The 27,672-nt window shown below is 26.5% G+C and overlaps 1 protein-coding gene across 1 annotated transcript; it reads right to left on the bottom strand.

Moving 5' to 3' along the window:
* Positions 1-6,925: 6,925 nt before the first annotated feature.
* LOC145839056 (ADP/ATP translocase 2-like) lies at positions 6,926-11,058 on the bottom strand. Its single transcript, XM_082946668.1, has 5 exons — positions 10,869-11,058; positions 9,996-10,196; positions 9,562-9,763; positions 9,195-9,332; positions 6,926-7,127 (listed from the first exon to the last, which is right to left on the bottom strand). Exons 1-5 carry the CDS (start codon positions 11,056-11,058, stop codon positions 6,926-6,928), a joined length of 933 nt encoding a protein of 310 aa, XP_082802794.1.
* Between the last annotated feature and the right edge of the window lie 16,614 nt (positions 11,059-27,672).

The raw sequence follows: 27,672 nt of genomic DNA, 5'->3' as shown, positions 1-27,672 counted from the left end.
TCTGGTTTTTACTACTTGACAATTTAAATTTTGCAGCTAAACTTTAAGGACTTGTTTAATCAAAAAATATTAGTTTTATTTTTCTAAAGACCATTAATCGTTTTTATTTAGTGTAAGTACATCTTTTTTTTTGGTATATTCAACTTATTTAATTTTTTTAAGCTAACCATTGTTGTTCAAATTAAAAGGTGAGTAATAAAAATAGTGCAATGATAAAACTTCGTGTCGACTTGATATCAGTTTTGGCAAGTTGGTATAGCTGGTATAAAGTTTGGTATAAAGTATTTAACATCAATAAAAGTGAAGCAAAAAACTGTTTCAGCAAGTGAAACAAAGTTTAAAAGTGATAAAAAGGTGTAAAAAGGGTTAAAGGTAAGTATAAAACAATCGGAAGAAAGTTCTTTGAAACCTACCGTTAACACTGAGCTATGTAAAAGTGAGCCGAATTATATTAAGAATTATATAGCATAAATACGGTTGTATTTCTAATAAAACTTGTAACAATGAAAACAATGAAGAAAATGTAAAAGTTTTTCAAAATAACGAGTACAGCAAAAAACAAATGACTAACACTGTGTGCAGTCCATCAGTTAAGACTTCTGATAAATTACCAAGTACCAATGTAAATGGAGAACGTCAAGACAAAATAAACAAAGAAAATAGTGATACTTTTGCTCAAGAAAAAAAGTCAGGAAATGGTGAAACTAGTTTCAATGTCAAGTTGACTAAACAAACTAGTACAAAAGAATTAACAAAGTATCCTCAAGAAAATATTCAAAATATTAAATTTTCTCACGACTTACTTAAACACCAATCTTTTTTTTTAATGAAGTTTTCAATCATGTGGCACAGAAAAACGAGCACTTACAGAAACTATTGAGCAGTTGACAGAAGGTATGTTGAATGAATCCTTGTATAAAGAAGCTCGTGATCGTCTTGGTAAAGTTTGCGAAGAAGTAAATCAGCCGACAGTCCATGGAAAAATAAAGCTGTTTATATTTCATGCTTTTAACTTAGAGCGAACAATCTGGAAAGAAGCTGATTACGGTAGTAGATTATTCAAAGGCATTAAAGAAAAATATATAAGAGAAAAGTTTAATTTGATTCTAATGTTGTTTGATAACTGTGTGGACTTGTTGAGTATCGAATTAGAAAGAATTAAGTTTATGGGTGAATCGTTGAAAATTGATGAATCAAAGGCCAATTGGTTTATTAATGAATTTAATAGTTATGAACTAAAATCTAAAGAATAAAAGAAAAAAATCATTGAGATGTTTGACGTAATGACTGATAGCTAGTACAAAAGCATCAAAGGTCATTTGAGTCACACAAGAATCTAGTTTGATCCGTTGTTTACAATTTTGTGCACTTTTGTAATACTGACTACCATACAGCAGTTGTTAAACAATACTCTGATTTGATAGATCATCCTGAGTAATTTTTCTTTCTTACAGACTTTTTGTATTTTTGTTGGTTTTTAAACTGTTTTTGTTATTTGTACAGTTTGCAGTTCTTTGTGTTATAAAATAGTCCACAATTTATTATTTATAACGTTTAGGTAAGTAGATATTTTTTTAACTACTAGTACATAAAAACTATAAATTAATAATGCTATTGGAAACTTATTTGTTTAAAGAAAGGATATGTCAAGCTTAAGTTATCTTGTGTTATATTTTTAAGTTGCTGTTCTAGTGCTAAAGGAAATATTGTATTGTATTTATTTAAAAATGATAACGGTAAAGTTATCATAAAAATAATTAACAACAAAATAACTGTTCAAAATAATGGTTTAATCGTTTGCTAACAAAAGATCCTAGTGAAATAACTTCACTGGAATATAAATAAAAACAAATTGTACAGTAATCTTCCTTTATTGTACCAACATATGTTTCTGTGTGTTAACGAATCAACACACTTCAACTGGGTTCTGTAAAAAAAAATTACTGTAATGAAAGAATAGAAGCATAGAATAAAGTAGGTCTTTACATGTTTTTTATTGAAATAAAATAACTATTACAGATAATAGTTAATAACAGGTAAAACACTTAATACTAAATACGGCTGTTATAAAACTATATATTATTTGTAATTATTATGTCTAAAACACTTAAAGTTAACTAAAATACACAACAAAACAACAAATAATAATATAAACAAAGCACTCACGATAATGGAAAGAATAACTGATTCAAATTTACTGTTGTTAATGAATGAACGAAATACTTTCATTACATCTAATAATTACGTCACAACATAAATGAGGTTATTTCAACTGTTTAATCTGTATTGCAAAGTTTGTTAATTTAGTTTTTATGTTTGTAATCTATTTTGGACAAAAATAAAACATCAACCATTAGTTAATGAATTAATAAAATTTCATAAGACTTAACAACGGCGAAGACTATAAAAGTCACAGAAACTCGATGTAACATTTATATTATATATTAAATGCTTGTAAATATTAAATCAAAGTTATATAAAATTAGGAAGCAGATTTAGTTTAAATTTAAAAATCAAAAATGAAATAAATTAAAATTTTAGAAATCAAAACACAAAAAAAAAAAACTTTTTATTGAGCTTACAAAGTGCTGACCGATAATTAAGTTGCAGCTACATACATAAAATCACAATGACTTAAATTACATATATTTTGTGTTTAATAATTATAAAAAAAAAATATATAATTGATTGATAAAGTAGCAGTCGAGTGTTTAAATTAAATATCCCATACAGATACTTTAAATATTTAATAATAATATTTTGTGTTATACATGAAAGTTAAAAAGTAAAATAACAAGGTGGTCATATGCTAAGTATAAACCTGCAGTAAAAGTAGTAGCTCTGTTGGGCGTAGTAGGTAAAAAAGCACGGTTTATCTGTGATTTGAATACAGGCTTCTAATTAAACTTGGAACTTAACACATAAAGGTGTGAAGAATTATAGTAGGAGGGTAACGTGAATATATGAAATGTCGGAGAATAGAAAGTGACATGTGTGAAATAGATATATAAATAATAAAAGAATAAAACTATATATTACTTAGGATATATAATTGTATTAATATATGTTAAGTGAATGTGTGTGTGTATGTATAAGGTAAATGAAAAATATGGAAGGTGAGAAAGCGCCAAGGTGTTATTTGAAGAATAGCCGTCGGTTGTCTGCACAGTCGTTTGAAATATCACGTCTTTTATTTAGTAATTGTTTACTATCTTCTGCTAAAATTGACATTCGTTCAAGGTTGCATATTTGGCAGATCTTGCTCGCGCTACTGATTTTATTGTTGGCGTGGTGAAGGATGCTCCATTCTATTTCTTGTTTGGTTCCATACCTGTCAAAATACTACCAAACGAAATCTGACAGTCTTGTGCCATTCTTTTTTTTTACATGCTTAAAATTATACTTATGCCCGGTGTACCTATCTTTTTAAGTGACCTCCTGTCGAACCAAAATACACTTTATCCTTATTATTATCATTAACATTATTATTACTTTTGTTATTATCTTCACTGAGCTTACATTTAACACGCACCTTATACACAAAATTTTTAATTAAGCAGTTACCATGTAACGGACAGTTTATTTTATTCGACTTACGACAGTTATTTGTTATAGTAGTTTTACCGCTTCTCCCATTTTGCTTTATTGCTGACCTTTTTGTTGCATTTCGAAGGTTGCTCTTGTAAATAGGGTAACAACAAAAATGTGGACTTATATGATCATAAAAATCCAAATATTTTGGAAGAGACAGTGTTGTGCCCATGCTAGACCATGGTTTAGATTTAGACAGTTTATACGGCAGTAATGGGTTTTAAAAAGAGTGCATACATTAATTTCCTTAGTTATTTTAAGTATTAAAAAATCCACTTTTTTGATAACAAAGCTTTCATTTGTATTACTGTTGAGATTTGAATTATTACGTTATTTACAAAATATATGGTGTTAGGCTCGATGACCGAAATGTTTATTTTCAACACTAATCCATTAACCATAGTTGTGAGCCTTCACATTTTTCTTTCTTTCTATTACCGCTTAATTTATAAAATTTTGTTTTAAAATAGTATTTTTATAAAGATTACGCAAAACGTTTCTTTTTAATTGAATGAAATTTAATGGAAGACTTTTATTTATATAGAGCGGTCTGCAAATTACTTTATCTTGGAGACTTGGCTACTTAAAAAAAATGTTCGGGACCTCCATCTGAAAAAAAAAACAATTTGTAAAAAGTTACAATAAATTGTTATATGACGTAAAACAAGTAGGTACAATTATAGAGTTTACTTTTAGAATTCGTTGAATAATTATAATATAGGGTATGTATTATCGTTACACACAAACAACTATTATACAGTATTTCAGCTCTGTTCATATCACGAATATAGTCAGGCTGTAGGAAAAATATCACTCAAGATTTAAGTTTCAAAAATTACTTCCATTTATGACGTTTGCTTGTCAGAAATGTGTATAAGTTCATATAGATTTATTGTATTGATCATCGTATAAAAATTAGACTTATAACTTTTGATATGACCTTTTAGATTTTTGATAGCGTTACAAATAAGTAACTCGATTGTGTACTAAAATTTATGGTTAGTTTCTGATATAATTTCTTAATATTTAATCTTAATTGACAGGATTTTAATCATTAGTATGCATTAAATAACCACTAGCGACATCTCTGATAAAAAAGGTATCATTAAACAACTTGGTGTTATTAAGATGTTGAATATAACTTATTTATCTAACTAGAACTAATGTTATGAAATTTAGTCCGAAATATTGAATACAGTAAAAATATTTTAGCCAAAGCCGTTTAATAATGTCATATGCAGTTGTGCAAGCTAAAGATTTAAAAATGTTTTAGGAATAAACAAGTTTTATATAAAACAAAATTACTTTATAAATAGGTAGGCTTATAAATTTACAGTTTTGTTTTGAATGAAAGTAAATACTGAGTTTAGAGAACATTACTTGCTACTTAAATTATTTGTAGTAATAAGTTTAATATCTAAATAGTTTTACAGTTCTCAACAAGTTATTAACTATTTATTTTTTAATTTAGGTTAGATTTTATTTCTTTTGTTTTTTATCAAAACATTTATATATTTAATCATTGTGTTATACTAAAATTGTTTTAAAAAATTATTTTTAAGTTTCTTAAGTACTCATGCTAGCTTTTGACTACTTATGCCAGGATTTTTTCTTTAGAGAACAAAAATAATTTTCTTTTTTGACTTTTTTTCTGTTATTTGAGTTGATAAATTGAATTGTTCAAACTTTTACGTAGTTAAAAAGATTAAATATTTATTCAACTAGCAGTAAATGTAATTTAGTAGTATCAATCTTTATAAGTACTGATAGTGATCTATAACTTCTTAACTTTTGAACAATTTATATTCTTCATTGACCGTAAAAATGATACAACTAATATAAAACTAATTTACTTACTCTTTAAATTCTACTGATAACTGACAAGGCAGTAAAATTTTCATTAAATAAATGTATAAAACCTAATGCGTTTATAAAAACTAAATTAAAACCATCTACATTGCCTTAACTTTTAACATAAACTTTTTTTTGCAGAAAAATTATTCATTTCACAAACTTACCATCGAAAATATCGTAAGGACTTTTCAAGCTTTCCCACAGCCATAAAAACTTAAAATTAATATACAATAAATTTGTATCTTCTATTTCTTAACATTATACAGTAAATTTTGATTTAGTTATCTTTCCTATTAACAACCCAGTTGAAGTGTGTTGATTCGTTGACACACAGAAACATATGTTGGTAGAATAAAGGAAGTTTACTGTATAATTTGTTTTTATTTTATCTTCTATTTCATCATTGGAATTTTTTTTCAACCAGGCAATTAAACATATATGTTGCTTGTTCAAAGGATTTCAAGCCTTACTTTCTGTTATTTCGGTAGTTTATCGTATTGAGCGTGTTGCCAGCACAGTATGATTTGAAGAAAGTCTCAAACAAATTCGTGAATTTTTTGATTTATGGTAACGAAGCAACTTATGTTTGTTCCTCATGATCTTTGTTCTCTACTGCTGCATTGTGAGTTTTGCTGCTGCAATGAGCTGCAAGTACTTTCAGTTTTATTAATTACTAAACAGCAAAGTGAAAGTTCGTTTTCTGATTGCAAAAGTGAATGTTAATTGCCACAATACACTTTTTTCTGCAGATTACTTCATAAAATTAATTAAATAGAATTTTGATGTATTGTTGATTGTTGTAGTTTGTATAAATTGATTTGAGGTTTAGTTTCATATTTCGAAAGCGTCATAAGCAGATATATGTAAATTGATGTTGTTTTAATTCATTTATACTCGTATTTTTTATAGGTATCCTATAAAACAACATTGTTTAAAATATAAGAGTACAGTTAAACCGCTTTGTTAGTTTATATACTAGTAAGACATTTATCATTTTGATATGAATAATCAAAAAAAAAGAACTAAATGTAAACTGTAAACAGATTTGTCAGTGAAATCAAGTTAATTTATTTTTAAATTATAAATAATAGTGTAACACCTTTAATAAAAAACTTTTAAAATTAATCTTTAAAGCTGGTAGCAACTCATTCATAAAAACAAACAAGCCGTGACCAAGACAGTAAGAAGCCCTATATTTTTAATAATTTCAAAATTTATTTATAAAAAGTTTAAGAAGTTGTGAAATAAATTTAAATACTTTAAGACTTAAAAAAAAATTTAACACTGTCTTTTTTGATAAAAGAGTAGAATCTAAACAACAATACCAAAAATCAGGTGTAAAAAAATAAAACTATAAACTTATTCGCCTGACAATGTTTTCTTCAATGGCAAGTACAGCATATTAAGCATTGACCTAAATAACTTGCACGAAATAATTTGCCAAAAATAGTTCATTTCAATGCCATCAAAAAAAAAATGTTTAACTTTCATCCTTGCATATTTCCTTCAGTTCTCCGAACAGAACGAGCACAATGGCGCCCCCTGCCCCCCTCAGCACGTTGGTCAGCGCCCCCTTGTAAAACGCCCTCGCTCCCCCTTCTTTCGAGTACATCTTTTTGGCGCAATCAAAATAACCGACATAATGTCGCTCGGTGGTTTCCCTTCCGCCCTGCATGACCAACCTGAAATGTTGTGTGTTTTGTTTATTGATGAAAATTTTTCGCAGTTTTTAAATTATCTTTTACATGTTAAACAGCATACTGTTTTACACAGCACACTGTTTGACATGACTAACCTAAAATATTGCGTTTTGTTAGTCTTAGTATTTTTATAATGGAATTTTTATTTTCAGATGTTAGTTTTTCCAACTATGCTGAAGAACTTAACTTGTTGTTTCAACAAAATGTTCACAGTTTATGTTATACATCTTTTAAAGTTCTTATATTCAGGGTTTAATTTCTTACGGTGAAGTTTAATTTGATTCTGATCAACTAAATATATAACAAATACTTCTTCTATTTTGCGAAAACAAATTCAAGTACTGCTAAAAACAGTGAAAAATTCTAAAAAGTGTTATAATAATGTTTTTTTAGCTAAAGTATAAAAAAACTATTTAGATAGATTATACGTACTGGAAAAAATTGCTTTTTAATAACACAAACTTGTTACATTTTCACTTAACATCTCACTATTTTTATTAATGACAGTTTAACCGTGGTGTACGACTCGATAACCGAAAGGTTCTTCGTGCACCAGGTCCTAGGAGTAAATATTTTGAGCGTATTTTTATCGTTCAATAAACAATAGCAGGGGCAAGTCTAGACTTTTTTCAAAGGGGGCTCACATTTTTTTTTTAACTCGCCGCTTAAGTACACACCTCTTAGGTATGCACTGTCAGTTAAGTACGCAATATTTAGCCAAAAAACTCTGTGTTTTAAGTGCTTTTTTCTGCTTAGAAATAAAAAAATATATATAAAATTAATAGTATACATGGAGTTCTTACAATTTTTTTTTAATTTTGAACTTTTTACATTTATATATCTATTTTTAATAAAAATTATTTTTCAAGTAATTTAATCTATAAAAATTTAAGTTTTACTAAAAAAATGTTTGAACAATTAAATTAATAAATCCTTAAATTATTATTAAATGTTTGCCTGATGGTGCAGGGATTCTAATGATAGTTTTGAAATCTCTGAGTTAAAAATTTAAAAAAATCAAAAATCAATTTTTGACAAACACATATACAAAATTAAACAACTTAAATAAAAGTATAAATTTAAAATTTCACTTTTAAAAAATTTTTAGACTTATACAATTGTACAAGTCTTATACAGCTTTGTGTCCAACAGATATACAAAAATAAAACAAATTAAATAAAAATTAAAAGTTCACTAAAAAAATGTTTAGACTATTAATATAAAATTATATTTTTAATTATTTAATTAAAATTTTAAATTAAAATATCATTAAATTATAATTAAATGTTTGCCTGATGGTGCAGGAACTCTAATGATTGGTTTAAAATCTCTTTGAGCTAAAAATTTCAAAAAATCAAGAATCAACTATGTGGCCAACAGATATACAAAAGTTGAATAACTTATAAAAACATTAAAATACCATTAAGTGGTGAATGAATAAATTTTTAGGTGGTGTAGTGGTCTAAAGATGATTTAGAAAACTCTCTAAATTACATTTTTCAAGGTTTAAAAGCTTCACACAACATCATTATTATCAATCAACTAAGTAAAAAAAAAACTTTAGTGATGATATTGGACATTTTTTAAGTAAAATTGTACTTATTAGTTGATAAACAATACTTAATCAAAAGTTTTTTACACTAAGTAACAATTTATAATGAGAACTAAGAGAACCTTAGTAAAAAGATTCCCAGAATAAAAATTCTACTTTAAAACTTGTACCTATTATCACGTTATAATTAAAATTTTGTTTGAAACTTATTTCACCTGGGCAAAACGAGCATTTTTTGATAGGGTTTACTTAGAGTCTTTCAATGTTATAAATTCACATTCGTTAATCAAAGTTTATCAAATAACCAAAACAAAGTCAATAAACAACGTTTTTAGTGATATTCTAAGAATGTTTTTTTCTTTTTTCTTTTTGTTTTCTTTTTTCAGGAGGTTCATAAGAAACAGAAAACCAGTCAAAACACGCCCCTGAACAATAGTATAGTTTGTACGGATTAAGCAACAACGCTTGAACGATTTAACACAATACCAAATAACAACCTTCTTCGTACAGTGTCCATCGGGTAACACAGGAGTCCGGCAGAAGTCGTAGTGGCCTGGGCGTACAACCATTTGACAAAAACTGAGTCGGTTGGTAGTTGCTGAAGAAAAGTGTCATTAGCGCCGAAGTATATTCCTCTGTTAAAAAGATAAGTGTTGTTTATTTCATAAAAATAGAAACACTCAATGAGAGGCCAGAGTAAAGACGCTTTACTTTTTCAAAACGAAACTAAAGCTACTTTTGCACATTATTAAATTACAATAAAAACAACCATATCAAAAATTCTTGTCTTTGAAATAATACGTTAAAAACTTAAGACACAACGCGTAGTATCAGGATTCGCAATGTTTTACACAACAACTTCACCTGTACAGCACGACAGTAGGAATGCTCAGCGACATGCCAAAGTAGAGGCCCCTCCACCCTTCTGACGTCACAATGGACTTGATGCAGTGGGTGAGCCCCCTGTACTGCCTGCTCGCTCCCCTACCCACGTCCGTCGTCAAGCGCGTTCTGGCGAAATCCAGCGGATAAGTGATAACAAGGGAACTGACCCCTGCTGCTGCTCCTGTAAAATTAAGAAATATTTTATTGAATAAAAACAACTTAAACAAGTTTAATGTACACTTTTTATTGAAAACTTTTTTAAACACTTGATTAGTCTAACAAAAATTAAATACAAAGCTTAAAAAAAAGCTCGAAAAATGTTTTAGGTACATTTTTTTATTTTAACATAATTTTATCCATTAAAAAGAGTTTTTTTAATAAAAATAAAATCAAAAACATATAAAAAAGTCTACCAGTAGCCAAATTCGCAGCTAAATTCGATTTCAAGTCTGATTTGTTCGCAAACAATCTTGCCATATGAGGTTGGTACGCCTCCTTGAAAGAAAAGTTGAATGCTTGTAGAGCTGAATACCTGCAAACGTTCGTCAGGTTTCCCCGCCAAAAACTCCGGAACCCCTGCTCTTTGGGAACTCTCTTTAAACAGTCAAGTATACCTAAAAAGTTGTTCTTGACTAACCGGTTTTAAATTAAAAAAAAACATAAACAAAACAACATTTAAGTAAAAATGTTTTTGATAACTTTTTACTTTTAAATGCATAAATCAAGTAACATTTTTGTGTTTTTTGACTAAAATAAATAAGTGAGTATATTAATAGTAAGCCAAATTAATCAACATTTGCTTGCGTGTAAATTGTGCTGCCTATTCTGATTCATTCTTTCTTTTATACTTAAATTCTTAAGAAAACTTTTTAATTTACTATTTGTTTATATTTAAAGTTGCCCGAAAAGGACTTTAAACAGTAAATGCTTTCTTCGTAAAAGGCTGCAAACACCTTGTGTAAACTTTTAACTCTAAACACGTCATATATATAAGTAAAACACTAACAAAACGTATATTTGCTCGTCGATTTTTTAAACTTTAGTAATGCTTAACAATTTAAAGAAAGACATGTTAGCTAAGTAGACTAAAATAATTCTAGTAAACAAGGTTTGATTTCAATCATTTATAGTTTGTTAAAAGTTGTTGCAACAAAAAATTGAAAATTATTTACCAAACAGTACTAAATAACAAATATTGAGTCAGATGTTTCACAAAATGAATAAGAGTCCACGTTGCTTTTAAGTACACCAACAACCAATAAATAACAAACAACAAAACAAACTACCTTTGTACTGGTTGTCTTTAGCGATTTGAGTTGAGGTGGCTTGCAGTTGAAGCAGAAGCTTCACTCTTTCCAACGGGCTCATTACTGTCTTGGCAAGTGCTGAACCCGCCCCTGCCATCACCATGTGCCTACCGAAACTCTTCACGCTTGAGTGAACAAGCTGGCTGGTAGTTGGTGTTTGGTCAGACATCAGTGTTTTTGTTGATGAGTAACAAAATATTTAATTCTAAATACATATTGAAAAATAATTTTTTAAAACTTTAAATATAGAAAACTGTATTTAGGTTTTTTTATTAAAATAAAGTTAAATTTTAAGCAAAAAATTGAAACATCATCAATCATGCTGCCGATGTATTTTTTTGATTAAGGGATGTAATTTTTTCTATAGACTAGACTTTTATTTTAAGCTAGTTTACAGTTTTTGTTTGATTGATACAACGATCTTAACTCATTTATAAAAAAAAAACTTAAACTTAATAAATAAAAGCTCCACAAAGTTTAAGACAAAGTTAAAACTAAATAAAATTAAAAAAAGGATTTTAGCTTTAAAATTGCTAGAAACTCACATTACTAACTATTCAAGTTGTAAGAACACCAAAAACTTAACCTTTATGCTGTCTTTAGTTTTTATGCTATTTAAATGAAACTAAAAAAGGAAACAAAAAAAAAAAACATTGTTAAAAATGAACCACTTAAACAAAAAAAAACTAGACTTAGAACATGTAGACTAAAAATAAAGTAAAATATTTTTTTAGTCTACTATTTATAGACTAGCATTAATTAAAAATGGTTATATTAGCTACAAACAAATGTATCTACTAGACATAAAATATTCATTTTAAAATGCTAGTTATTTTTCTGATCCAGTACACTAAAAAATTAATAAATTTTATGTATAACAAGTTAAGTGGTGTTTACAAAATACGATTTAATAAATTAAAAGCTAGTTCTACTTTAAACAAATATTTGTAACAAACTTACACAAAAACTACTATAAAAACTAATAAAAGTTTAATAAAATACAAACAAACTTTACCTTCCTCTGTCATAAAATTCATTCATCTTTTTTGTTTACAGACTTTTCATAACTTAATTACTTAAATCAGTGGTCTTCAACGTGAGCACCAGTGCACACTTGTTTACATGAATTTTATTTAGGGGTGCACGAAACTTTTTGGGTGCACAAAAATTATTTTGGGGTGCACGAATCTTATCCTGAATTTTAAAATTACACTAAATATTCTGGAGTTGATGATGGTTTTCAATGTTAGGTTTGAAACTTATATTACTTATTATGAAATAAATAAAATTTAGGGGACTATAAGCCGTAAAACGGGGAGCCACAAGGCCATAGTTTGAGGATTGCATATTCTGAAGTTGATAATGAACGGCAAAAAAAGAGAAAATTTTAAGCAGTTTTTTGAGAAACCTGTTGGAGGGTGAAAGAAGGTTTAAGAAACCCTGTACTAGATATTACAGGAAACTTGAACCATGTACTAGATATCGCACGTTGGGGTACACACAATTTTAATTTTGAATTTTAGGGTGCATAGATTTTGATTAGCTTGAAGGCCACTGATTTAAATCATTGAATTTTTTATCAAGTTTCCACCAAAAAATTAACAGTTAACAGGGTTGCCAAATACTTTTGGCAAATTTTCTCCAGGTTTAAAAAAATTCTTCCAGATTTTTGAAATTACACGTTTTAGGGTCTATTTTTATTTTAAAATTTAAAAAAAACTGTGTTAAATAGTATAAAGACATTGAAAAGATATCCTTAAGCTTCTTTATATGTGTTTTTGTATAAAAAATTTTTTGATAACTGAAATTTTTTTATCTATGTATACAATAGATTTTTAGTATCAAACCGAAATTTTACTACTTAACATGGAAAAGTTGTTTAGAATTCCAAGTTCTTCCTAGTTTTATAGTAACTTTTGTTCAAAATAACAGATTTTTTCATAAATTTTCAAGTTCCAGGTTTTCAAGGTTTTTCGAGGATTCCAGGTTTTTTAGCAACCCTGACTCAATGAGTTTAGTCAGGATTTTAAACTGGCCTACTGTAGTTTTTAATTATCCTTTTTCTGTTTTTTAGTTGAAAAAACTCTTTTGACATCAGATGATTGTATAAAAAAATGTACTTATAACTTATATTCTGAGGGTTTAACTGAAATATTCTGCAGGTTGCTTTTCTTTAATTTAAATTTTCATACTACTGACAGTCCACTTAGCATAACAATTACATATCTGCATTATATTATCTTTTTAGTCTTTAAATAATATTTCTACTATTTTTTTCAATCATAAACTACTCTTAATTAATGACAGTGAAAATAAAATTTTTAATCCCATTTGCTACAATTTAAAACCATAGTTTTTATAAGTAAAATTTGAATTTTTTAGCTTATTTAGTTAATTATAATGCTTTAACAAGTATTAGGTACAAAAATAAAAAACATTATAGAAAAATAATTTCATTTTTGTTTGAGTTAAATATTAGCTATTTGTGTTAATAAATTAGTTGTAAGGTTGTTTTTATTTATCATAAATGTACACTACTTGTTTAAAAACTGGCAAAAGCTATTTTTCTAAACATAAAGTTTAAATGAAACTTTGTACAAAACCATATTTTTTTAACTAAATAAGTTGTCATACTTTGATTAAAGGTTTATATCAAAATCAAGTAAAACTTAACTAAGCAACATTTCAAAAAACAAATATTTTTAAAATTGAAAAATACATTCAAAACTACTATAACTAATTCAGCAAAAAATTTATTTATATCTACATATTTGTATTTTATAACTAAATTTTAATAATACTTTTAAATATGATAATGTTGTTCTTAAATCTATATATAACTTAAACTAACAAAACTTAAAATGCAGACTTAAGTTGTAGAATCGATAATATTGAAAACACTACAACAATAGTATTTAGTTTAACTATTATTATATTTTTGTGCAAAATTTTTCAAACATATATAGAAATTTTTAAAATAGTTCTTTATAAAAATAAAGTTTAACTTTTCTAATAGTATATTTTTCAATTCGATAGTACTCAATAATTACATTAAAAAAAATTAGTACTTCTTGCTTTTTTAAGATTTATACTTAGTTTAATAAAAATCATTACAAGGTTTGTACTGTAAAAATAGTTCCTAATCTGGAAATTACAATAGTTATAGATTCATACTTGTATCAAATTTTTAAAAGATATTCAAATTTGTTTTACTATAGGGTAATTTTATAGCGCAAATTAAATCTCTTACATTCTTACAAGAATTTTTCATAGATATGTTTGTTTCGTTCTGAAAATGTGCTGAGATATACATCAAATACGCGTAATTATTAAAATACTGTTCATAATTGAATTAAAAGTTTTAAAATAATGTGAATTTTATACATATCTAAAAAACAGTTTTCTTTTTGTTTTTAATATTTTAAGCAATATTTCCAATTACTAACCTTATACATCGTTTTTTACATCTCTACTTAATCCAAAAAATAGTATCCGTTTCTTAATTTATAAACTAATACAATACAAAAGTTTAATCCTAATTTTTTAAACTAAACCTTTATATCCAAAAACTAAAGTTTAAGCTTTAAACTACCTAAAACTGTTTTCAAAACTAAATTTATAGTTTATACTCTTTTATTAATTTTAGGACAAATCAAACATACTTTTATTTAAAGACACTAAAAAAGCGCTCAAAGTAATTACTTCTAGGACCTGGTGAATAAAAAAGCTTTTGGATATCATTATCGAGTAATGTTTTTGTTATTTAGTTTGTAAAACTTTTTTATGTATAAAATACTTGTAGATATTATGTTAACAGATTAAAAAAAGTATTTAATTTGAACAAATAACAATGTTTAACTTTTATGTATTTAAATAAAAAACAAATATATATTATAGTACTTTTTTTTTCCAACACATTTTTGCAAGTTTATTTTTAAACAGGTATATAACATTTATTTGACTCTTCTTTTAATTACAACTAACTATTATACTTTAATAAGTTTTTTTTTTAAATATTTTTTGTGATTTAAACATATTTTATTCAGTTTATTTGTGCAAAACAAAACGTGATCGATCGAGTTTAATATTTGGTCTGTATATTTACTTGGTTGTACAAATACGTATACGTAGTATTATAAAAAACACTTTTCAAAAAAAAAAAAGTGCTTGGCTTTTTGTGGAAATTTTTAAAGTTTTGCCTTAATTTCTTGTTCCAATGTCATATGGAATCATGTAAATCGGGGTTCGCTGCAGGAATTTTGTAGTCGCTGCAAAATTTTGAAAATAAAATGAATCCTTTGCGGGTCACAATTGTGTATTTAGTAATAATGTTACTTTTATTTTAATTAACGTCATTATTTAATAATAATAAATACATGCTCACGAACCGTACTTTTACCCCTATGGGTCACAGTTTGCAAATCCCTAATTATATAAGATAATAGAGCAACCTTTTATAAAGATAATTATAAACTGTTGCTAACTAATTTAGTAGCTTTTAATAATATCATCAATAAATCCACCAGTTTTGAAAAAGTAAACAAAGTGTAAAAGCACCAATACAAAAGCATGTTACAACACTATAGTGAAATAATATTTGAAAGTTAAAATAATGCTTATTATGCTTAAATATATCTTGGCTGTTGTTTATAAAATAACTTAGGTCTCTATTATGATATTGGGTGTGCTATCATTATTATTTATTTAATTTGTTAAATTTCATTACAGTTCTATATATGTTCAGTACTGCTGTTAAGTTTTATTTATCTAATTAGTTTTTATTAGCACTGAAAAACTAAAGTATTAATAAATAATAACTTTTGTGTAACAGACTGAAATGAAAATAATTTCTAATAGATCAAAATGAATTCTTAATTACAAATTATTTTTGTTTATAAGTTAATGGACATATAGTTTGAATAATAAAAAACTTATAAGTAAATTGCATATATCAAAGCAAGATTCAGGGTTTCCACTTTACCTGGAAACCTAGAAAAATCTGGAATTTTGATCAAAAAACTTCGAATTTTCAATAATTTTAACATTTTCAGTACTTAAATTTCAATTTGACACAAAAAATCTATCATATAAACAAGATTTTTTTGTCATCATCAAAAAAATTCTTTATTAAAAACACATTAAAGTAACTTTACAGCATCTTTTAAATGTTTCTGTACTATTTAACACAGAATATTTTATAGAAATTAACTTTAAACTAAAAATAGACCCAAAAATGTTTACTTTTAAAAACCTGAAAGGAATTTCGAAAACCTGAAATTTTTTTTGAAAAAACGAGTGGTAACCCTGAAAATTTATTTTTTAATTTTTTTTTTATAATATATACCCTTATCCTAAACCAAAAAATATTACAAAAAAAAAGAATTAAAATAATTAAAATAAAAAAAAGTAAATTTTGTTTTGAAATATTCAAAGGTTATAAAGTTTTTTGAAGCTAACCTATGTAAATAATAATATCAACACTAATTTCTAGGTTGCAACACATGCACTTGTTTTCAGAGAATAGTTCTGAATCATTTAGGTAAAGTTTGAGCACCTATATTTATAAAATCTTTTATTCTATTTATTAAAAACTTTTGTTAATTTTTTTTTAAAGATAATCAAGTTAGTAATCAAAATGGCACATCAAAATGTTAAATGTGTGCAAGTTTATTTAAAGAAATATGGATCAATAAAAAGTAAATAATCAGATTATAATTTCTTCCATATAACAAATACAAATTTTCATAACCTTATGTGCAGTAACTTTGATTAACATTCTTATTTAAGGCATAGAAAGAGTGGTAAGGTTTTTTTTGGCTTTTTTGTTATATAAGTTTTTGAAGAAATGCATTTATTTGTATGAAAAAAAATCTATACATGCTCTTCCACTCAAGCAAAATTGATATTTGGAAAAACATCAACTTAGATATAAAAATTGGTAATTCAACTATATCAACGGTAAATAATTATAAATATTTGGGTGTTACAATTGACAGTAATCTTAATTGGTCTAACCATATTAAAACAAATTATGTAATACGCATATGTATACTTTTATATACACTGCTAACTTCTTGTTGATATTAAAACATTAAAAACAAAATTACTAAAGACAATAGGTATTTTATACAAAACACGGTACTATTTAAATCAAAACTTTTTGTATTAAATTTTTAACTCACTTCTGATGAGTCATGTTAGGTATGAATTACTTTTTTGGGGTTGAGCAAGCAGAACTAAAATTACTGAGATCAATAAACTTGTAAATAGAGCTTCAAAGTGCATACATTTAAAAAGTTGGAATGAAAATATTAGTAGTATAAAAATATTGAAAAGGCATACAAAAATAGATTTTGAAAACATGTTTCAGTATGAGTTAGGAGTCTTTATGTACAAATTCAAAAAAAGTATGTTGCCTGTTAATTTCAATCCTTACTTTACAAGTATAAACAAAATTCACAACCATTCAACGAGATTTTCAGAGACAAATTACTTTTTTCTGTTCTAAGTCCTTATCTTATCTTGGATATAAGGTATGGGAGGAAATTCCAAAAAGCTTAAATGATCAAAACTATCTTATTACATTTCAATCTGGACTAAAAATGTATTAATCAAAAATCAATTAGACATAAATCAATCTTAATTTTCTGTTTTAAATAGTATCACATAAAATGATTTCTAAGTTATTAGGTTTTACCCTTGATTTTTTTTTCTTTTTAAGAAAAATCAATGGCAGCTGTGTTGGCTGGGTGTGAGCAGAGTTGATTTGGTCTTAGTTTTTGAACAAGCAGTTTTTATTTACTAACTTAACTTTTTCTTCTTTTTCATGTGAGTTTATAATTAAGTATGATTATTATTTTTATTTATTTGTAATTCATTTTAAATTTAAAAAAAAATAATTGTTGAGTTTGTTTTAGAGTAACAGGGTTTTTGAACAGAAATAGTTGAAACTAATTTGTTTATTTTTATTTCTAAGTGAGATTTATTAACTAATTTTTTATTTACTTTTAGTAGTTGTTAAGTCTTATTTTTGTTTTTTGTTTTATTTTTAAACACATTTAGTTTTAGAAAAGGAAATTATGTTAGTTATAGCATTTTCACCACTTCTCCCTTTTTGTTCTATTATTGACCTTTTTATTGCATTTTCAGGGTTGCTCTTGTAGAGAGGGCAACAAGAAAAATGTGAACGTACATGATCATAAAAATCTAAATCTTTGGGAAGAGACAGTGTGGTGCCCATGGTAGACTATGATTCTCATGGTTAATATTAGCAGTAATGGGTTTAAAAAAGAGTGCATACCATTTTTTTCCTTTTAAAAATAATTTCTTTAATTAGTTCAAGTTATAAAAAAAGTCATACATTTAACTTAAAAATAGATTTTATCAAAGTTTTGAATAAAACTTATTAAAGTTATTTACACATATATGGCGTGAGGCTTGATAACCAAAAGGTCTTTCTCCACACCAATCCATTGACCATAGTTGTGAGCGTTCACTTTTTCTTTCTTTTATTATACAAACCAGGGTTGCCACTTCCCTATACATCCCTATAATTCTTTCTAAATCCCTAGAAATTTGCAATATTTTGAAAAATCCCTATAATGACTAAAAAAAGTTGAAAAATATGTGAAAATCCCTAGATATCCCTATAGATTATGTTTTTTTGGGTTAATGAAATTTAAAAGCCAAAACAGTGACACTGAGTGGTGATAAAACACGTTAGAAAAATTTTAATTAACATTTTGATCTAGATCTTTGCAATCTTAGTACAAAACTGTAACCATGGTGCCACCTAGTAGATAATTTTTTTTCTTATTTATATTAAATACTATTTATCTTAAGTTTGCTAATTTAGCTAAAATTAGATCTCAAAACCCTCAAAATTTCTAAATTCCTATGAAAACTGTGCTTATAAGTGGCTAATGACATATTTTACTTTATGAACCTTAAACATATGTTTGTATCAATAAAATTCTTTTTATTAACAAAATAATTCTTTGATAATTTCCTCATAAATTTTCTATATTTTATGGATTTCTCTATAAATGTCTTTTGAAATTTTAGTGGAAACCCTGACAAACACATGTACTACAATTTTTTACTTTAAATTTACTAAGAAATTATAAGATTCTATGAAAACATATCTTTTCCTTGATCTTTTTAGCTATTGACCTCAAATTTTAGAAAATATTTCTTGCATTATAAATAAAATCCTATTGCGAAAATTTGATAAAAATATAAAGATATAAGTATTATTACCTAAAAAAACAACATTTATTTCAAAATGAAACTAAATTTTTTACTCATAATTTTTTAAGTTTCTACAATAGGATTATTTATTATCATGTTAAAACTTAACTTAAAAGTTCAAGAAAGATTGCTTTGAAACCTGTAGGAGAAGATGGATTTTTAAGGAAATAGTTTTTTTATTCTTTTGTAACTTCGTCCTTGCATAAGTAACCTATTGAGCTCTCTGACTCTGTCCCCTCATATATCAAAAACTAATGTTCATCATAAAAAATATTTAAAGCAACTGTTAGCTAACTTGAAGATCTTTAAAATAAGATCAACATGTAAAAATGTAATAAAGCCTCTTTGCTCTTAATATATATATTAGGCCCTTTTGTGGTCTGGTGGTGTAGGAGTTCAAAAGAGGGCTTTGAAAACTTTTTAAATTGAACGTTGGAAGACCTAAAAATGCAAGGATTTCTTTTTGTTGTCTGTAGATATACAAACAAAAAAATGACATCACGATTATTGTAAGGGTTAAATATAATTAGGAAGAGTTTTTAAAAAGGTCTTTAATAGTTTTTATACCTGTACTGCAGTAACTTTGTAAAAAAAATTAGGTTTTGTTCAGAACTATACTCTAAATAATGAAACAAGAACTTAATGGTTCATTTGTTTTTTTAATGGTAAAATAAAACATCAGCCTCATATTCTACCCCTTGCAAGTAATTAAAAATAATTTCTAGTGTGTTTAGAACTATTTGCTTATAAGAAATAAAGACTATGTTATTAGTGGTGATGCAAACAATAGTTTATTAAACACTGATTTTTTGATTATTTAGAACAGTCTTTCCCAAAGTGGGCCTTTAGGTCATGATTTGAAACATATACTAGATATTCCAGAGTTGATGATGAAGAGCAAAATGAAAAAGGTCTTGGGTCTTTTTAATGGTAGTTTTGAAACATTACTATGTGTTATGAAAAAAATTTGGAAATATAGGAGGCGACAAGCCGTAAAAGGTGGAGCCACAAGGCCATAGTTTGAAACTTACACTAAATATTTTTGAGTTGATGATGAAAAGCAAAAAAGGAGTCAAGGGCCACAAGTTGTAAAAAGGGGAGCCCCAAGGCCATACTTTAAAATTAACACTAGCTATTATGGAGTTGATGATAAAGAGCAAAAATAAAAAAGGTTGTAAGGGTTTTCTATAGAAGTTTTTTGAGAAATCTTGTTAGAGAGGGCCATAGCTCTTAAGTTCTTTAAAGGGGGCATTTTGAAAAAAAGTTAAAGAAACCCTGATTTAGAACATCTTTCTTGATCTTGGTGCCAGACAGGTTGTTAATACTTCTATTATAATTTTTTGTGACTATTTGTTAAGTTCATTATTTTATCATGTATATTCTAGCTAAGGTGTGAAAAACTGAGTGTTGATGTTGTAAACTACATCATATCTGACCATATGCCTTTTGTTTGTAATAATTCATGTGAAGAAAACAAAAAAAGAATGAGTTATCAAATTTTAGTTCAAGACTAGTAAGTTTGATGTTGGAGTTTTTTTATTATCTAAATGCGAATATGAGTAAACTTAGAATGAGAGTTACAAAAGGTGAAGATGTGAATTTGTGTTGGAATAAATTTAAGTTTGTTTAGCACCATAGTATTTTTTCTTGCTTAAAATAGAATTTGAAACAAAAAAGATCAAAAGTTAAAAGCTAAGTCTTAGATTACCAAGAATATAATTATTTTAGTTAAACAATAACATATAATATTTTAGTCTGCCATCAAAGATAAAACGAAAAATATTTCACAAACTTTTTCATATTCTTTCACAAAATTTAGAAATCTACTATATAGAGTTATTCAATGCTCTAAAAGACTTTTTTTTAAAGAGGTAAACAAAAATAAAAAAACAGAATAAGTTTGTGAAAACACTTAATAATATGTGTGCCACCAGGCCTACCCCTCACTTTAAAATCAATGGTGTGCTTGATGTGATTTTGTTGCTGAACCAAGAGAAATTGGTAATGTTGCAAATAGCTTTTTTTGTCTATAGCTGATATTTTAAAACTAAATTGCTTGAGATTATTATGAAGTTTCTTTGGATTCGTTACAATGGTTTTTTTAAGGACATATCAGAGAGTTAAATTGAAAAAAAAAACTTTAGTCTATGAAGAGTAAGTTTTCTTAAATCCCTAGTAATTCTTCTGTGAAGCTTGTGCGTAAATAGTTTCTCCAAATCTTTGTAATCTTTAAAGTATATGTGTTGAGTGGGGTTTCCTGAGACTCTTGAGCATGCCAAGGTGGCAATTTACAAAAATGGAAAAAATCAATTTCAATAATTAAAGACCTTTTTCTTTTCTATTTCTTTTTTTTTAACTTTAAAGACATTAATGTGTGAAAGACTAAGCAGTTGTTTTCTGTCAATTTATTTACTACATTGAAAATAGTATTGTTTTCGAAAATAATTTGACTGAGTTAGCAGTAAATCAGATCATTGAGGAATTAATTTAGGCTTGTGAAAAAAAAAAGTTATTGATCTGTTTTTTTTTTGGGATTGAAATTGTTTTCAGATAATGCTTGCTTAAGTTACCAACATTGTGATTCTGACCACGTGAATGCTGTTATAAATACGGAATTGGGGAAAGTTTATGAATAACTTTGTAAGAATAGATTAATTATTCTAAGACAAAGTTTTTGCATTTTAGTAAAACTGCAGAAAAGAGTGAATTCACTGTTAAGGTAATTTGTTTGGTGATTGAGCAGCATGAAAATATTAAATATCTTGTGTTATTAAAAGACAAATTGAAGGTACATAAAAAATGCCCTAAAACTTGGCTTTCAAGAAGTTGTTTTAAAATGTCAAAGTTGTGATATATTTAGGTATAAATACTTTGAAAAAGGTATATTAAACTTTGTTCTAACAACATATTCAGTATTGAAAATCTGATATGGGTGGTGCTGCTAGCTGTCATTTGAAGTCAATTGTAAGTATGCAAAAAAGAATTGTAAGCTATGTTTGTCAGGTGCTTGCACTGACAACAACAAACTCCTTGTTTGTGAAATCTGGCATACTGAAGTTTAATAAGGTGTTTAATTTGCAAGTTGGCCACATTTTCTTTATTTCAGTTAGTATGGTTCATACAAACAACCCAAAACATTTAAATTAATTATTTTTTAGTTGAAGACCTAGAACAAGGCTTGGTCAAAATTCCTTCAGGTATTTAGGTCCTAAGTTGTGGTCTAGGTTTCCAGAAAGTTTTAAATACTTTAAAAAAGATTAGTTTAAACACAATTATTAAAAATTCTTGTGGAGCCAGTATACTGAACAAATTTAGAATGCTTTAAATCTTTAATTTGTATTATAAGTGAATGTTGGTAATTGACATTTTTATGTTTTTATCTTAGTATGTAGTCAGTTAGTTTTGTGTAATATATACTGGTATATATTTAACTAGTTTTGGTTTGCTGATAAAAAAGAACTAATATGTGTGAATATATTAGTATATTTACTGTTTTCCAATAAACTACTTATTGTTTTTTGAATTCATAAATAAAAGGTTTTGTATTTTAGTTTCTCAATTGTTTGTATAATATTTTAATTTAATAAGTAAGGTTTAGAAGCTTCGATTTTTGTTAACTATTTTCAAAATTTTTATTAATGCTATTAGGTATGTGTGGAGAGTGTTTTTAATTTGAAAATAGACCTGAAGGTTTTAATCTTGGGTGAAAATCCATTGTATTTTTGTAAATAAAATTATTACTTATGCTATTACAGCAAAATGTTTATATAATTGTTATTTTTTTTAATTTTAAGTTAAACACATTTATTATAGTAGTAGTTAAATGTGCTTTATCAACAACTGATTGTGGGCTCACTCTGGTGGCAGTGATCACATGATTTAGTTGTTATTGTGATCTTGTTTGTTATAGTGGTTGGAAAAACTTGTTCTGGGATTTGAATTCCATAACTTTTCCTCTCTTTATGGTATTTATTATTGAGATTTTAGTCTTGTAAAAATTCTCAAAATTGCTTACCACAAAGGTTTTTTTTTTGATTGTTTTTACAGGGTTCCCACTTCCCTATAAATCCCTATAAACTTGAAATATTCTGAAAATTCCCTATAAAAAATTGAAAAATATGTGAAAATCCCCAGAAAACTCTATAAATTATGTTTTTTTTGCTTGGTGATTGAAATTTGAAAGCCAAAACAGCAACACTGCTGGTGACTAAACACATAAAAAAATTTAATATATTTTTTTAAATTAGAGTCTTTTCAATCTCAGTACAAAGTTGTGATTCTATGGCGCCATCTAGCAGATTAATTTTTTTAATTTTTATATTAAACACAGTTAATCTTAATTTGCTTATTTAGCTAAAATTAGAGCTCAAAAACCCTTAAGTGCTCTTAAATTTCTTATTTCAATACTGAACTTATAAATGGTTAAGGGCATAGGGGGGGGGGGGGTAAACACCCTTTTTTGGTTTTTGATCTTATTTTATATAGTTTTACTAAGCTACAAGATGCTTTTTACAGATTTAAAAAATTCAAAATAATTTTTGAGATATAGCCGGTCAAAGTCGGAGCCAACAATAGGATCCTTATGGGAGGTGCAAATTAAAACGGCAAAAATAGACTATTTCACTAAAAATCTATCTTCTCCCACGTTTTTTGAGATAACTACCTCAAACTTTCTGGAAGTGTTCCTTGATATATTTAAAAATTCTGTCTGAACAAACTTAAAAAAAAATAAAAATAAAACAATTATATAAAAAATAAACAAAAAAAAACAGTTTTTTTTTTGTTTTTTTATTATAAATTTTTTTTAAATAATTTTTTTAAAATTCCTTCCGATAGAATTTTTTAAATATATCAAGGAACACTTCCTGAAAGTTTGAGGTAGTTATCTCAAAAAACGTGGGAGAAGATAGATTTTTAGTGATTTCAAGTTATTTGCCGTTTTAGTTTGCACCTCCCATAAGGATCCTATTGTTGCCTCCGACTTTGACCGGCTATATCTCAAAATTATTTTGAATTTTTCAAATCTGTAAAAAGCATCTTGTAGCTTAGTAAAAACTATATAAATTAAGATCAAAAACCAAAAAAGGGTGTTTACCCCCCCCCCCCCCCTCCCCTATGCTCTTAATGACATATTTTACTTCATTTACCTTATTAATATGTTTGCAACGTTTTTAATTCTGTTTTTTTGATAATTTCCCTATAAATTTCCTATACTTAATGGATTTCCTTAAATTTTTTATTTATTTTTGTGGGAACCTTGTTTTTAATTATTTTTTGGTTAACTAAAACTTAAATATTTATGTGGAAGGTAAATATACACATGATGTAGCACACCAGACTTTACTAGAAAATGTTTATCGCTGCAAATTAGAGAAAGTGAGATCTTGCATGTCTGTACAGATTACCAACAATCATAGATTTGGTATTTCCAAGATTAGATTTTATCCATAAGTCATTCACATTACATTGACCAAAAAAAAACATCTTTCACAATTTCCGAAGTATGACAATCTTTAGAAAAAAAAGCCAACACCTTCTGATTGATTACTATTAAAAATGTTGCAAGAGTCCTTTGAGCAAGAAAATTAGAGTACAGTTCAGAATAAGAGACAGAATGATATAATGTATACATTTTTAAACTCATTTTTTATTTAACTTTTATAGCTTGTGCCTAGCTTAACCAGTGTAAACATTTAAGGGCATAGGATAGTCTAACATTTTTTTTAATACAAAAGTTTACATTGGACTTACTTGAAAGCTTAGACTATAAACTATAAAATACTTTTTATAAAATAAAACAAGTCAAATAACTTTTGAGATGTATTTGTTTTTTAAAATTCAATGCAACCATATGAAATCTAAACTTTTCAAGGCTAATCTTCTTGGATTTGAAATAAAAAAACACTAATAATCTATCTTCTCCTTGTTTTTTTAGCTATTGCCCTCAAATGTTCCTTGCTATAAAAAATTACTCAGTAAGTTTTAAAACGATTGCTTAAAAGCTTAAGGGTGAGATAGTTTAAGTCAATTATTCTAATTTTCTCTTTTGTAGATTACTTAAAAAACCTAATGAACCCTCTAACTTTGATTACTTATATCTCAAAAGTTACTTAAAATTTCGACAAGAGTAAATAGTAACTGGTAGCTTAATCAATTATGTAAAAAACTAGACAATCTCTCAAAAAAGTGCCCCCTCTCTATTACCTTAATTCAGTTTATGTAAAGTTTTTACAACAGACTATTCATTTAAACTTGGTTTTTGAAACTTAATGCACTAATTAAAGCATTACAAAATATTTTAAATTAATTAATAAGAAACACTACTGCTTTATGTTTCAAGTTTGATATTCAAAAACAAAGTGTATTCACAATTTTCTGTGATCAGGAATTATTAAATAAAATATGTTATTACAAGTGTTTAAATAAGTTTAATAATGTATAACTTGATTTTTGAAAAATATAAAAGTAAAACCATTAATTTTTTCAAATGTGCCTGAAAAGTTAGCAACTTGCTTATAAAGGGTAGCCACAAACTTAAGACAATTCTGCCAAAATATTAAATTTCAAGAAAACTCAGGATAGTTAGAATTTTTTTGAGACTATTTTAAAAACTCATGCTTCTTTGAATTTTTTTAGCAAAAGTTAGGCCTAAATGAAGTTTTCCCTAAATCTTAGGCTAGTTTGAAATTTTCAAAGTGTTAAAAAAAAGTGTTTTCCTAAATAATAGATAATGTTGCTTTAAGACTTTGGAAATATTCTTGATTAACAAGTTTTTTTTCTGCTTTTGGATCTGACTAATCTTTGAATTTTCTTTTCAACCCTCAGGCTAAACATTGTTCACTGAGGCTGACTCTTTTGATACAAATGCTGACAAACCCTGTTATAAGTGTTGAAAGAAACATACTGCGTAAAGTTTTGTAAATTTTTAAAAACTAACACTTTGAATAAATATATATAATCAATAAAAAGTAAGTATTAAGGGCATAGGGGGGTTAAACAATTTTTTCACAATTTGAACTTAATTTAAATAGTTTTTACTAAGCTACAAAATGCTTTTTATATATTTAGAAAAGTTATTATAACTTTTCGGATATAGCTAGTCAAAGTCAGAGGCAACACTAGGTTTGTTATGGGAGGCGCAAACTAAAACAACAAAAATAGACTATTTTCATAAAATTCTATCTTCTCCTATATTTTTGGAGATAATTACTTAAAAATTTCAAGAAGTGTTCTTTTATATATTTATGAAATTCTTTCCGACCGAATTTTGTTTATTGTTGCGTTCGACTTTGACTATATCTCAAAAATTATTTTGATTTTTTTAAATCTGTTATAGAAACATTGACTTGAGCTACCAGGGACCACAGAGTTGGCACACACTCAGTATAACTTGAAATATTTTCAAGTTTTTTTAAAATCTTAGGATAAATAAGAAAGTTATAATTTTTTTTTAAACTCAGGCTGACTCAGGATAATTTTCATTTTTATAAAAAACTCAGGATAGTTTTAAGATTTATTTAAATCTCAAGACAGATTTATAAATAAATTTGTTTTTTGGTTAATCTTTATTTATAGATTAACTACAAGAATGATCAAATCTGAAATATAATAAAACATAATTAGTTTAACTATTACCATAAACCTACCATTATAGCTAGGCAAATACTTATACAATTTATTGATCTTATTTCAATATTTTATTATTTTATACTACTAATTTTGTTCAAAAAATCAGTTAGATTGATTTTAAAATGCTTATTTTATTTTAGCCAAGCAGCAGGCTCTTCAGTATTCTAAGAAATAACATTGTATTTGCACCATAGGCAAAAAAAAAGAATTAAAATACTAAAGATGACTCAAGATAGTTTTTTTTCTTTGACTAAAGTTGTGGCAACCCTGATACAAACTGGCTGAACAACTTAATTACCATATAATAAAATTTATACAGCAGCTAGCAGTGTTGTACAGTGTCTTATTAATAGTTGAAAACATATTTCAAAATATTTGCACATTTAATGTTTACTGAAATTTAAGTAGGAACCCTTTCTGTAGACTTTACTTTGAAAGTTTTTGTTTGTGTTTGTAAACTTTTATAAATTTACTAGTTTAGATAGTACAGCAAATCAAGATAGTAGATCTTAGATATAATCAAGATCTTAGAGTGTCTCTGGTATAGTAAGTCAGTTTTTAATAATTCGTTGGAAATATAAAAACTTACAAGTAAATTTTTTTTTATAAAAATTAATTACAATTTACTTTGAAAGTATAGTAATATTTGTAGATCTTGTGCAATACAAACAGCTGAAGAATTCAACTTTCTTTGAAATTTTAAGTTTAACAAAAAGTTTATCTATATTATTTTTATCTTTTCAGCTAGAGACTTCAAACTTCTGGGAAACTTAACTTACAATAGTTAACAAACGTTGTGAAAAGTTATTTCACCAGACATTTTTTTTTGTCAAAAAGTTATTTTTAAAGTATATTTTTCAAAAAGTGTAAATTAAGATCATTATAATTTCTTTTAGCAGATTAT

The sequence above is a fragment of the Thalia democratica genome, chromosome 6, assembly GCF_965202585.1.
Source record: "Thalia democratica chromosome 6, ktThaDemo2.hap1.1, whole genome shotgun sequence".
NCBI lineage: Eukaryota > Metazoa > Chordata > Thaliacea > Salpida > Salpidae > Thalia > Thalia democratica.
This window is presented reverse-complemented; position numbering and strand designations above follow the sequence as displayed.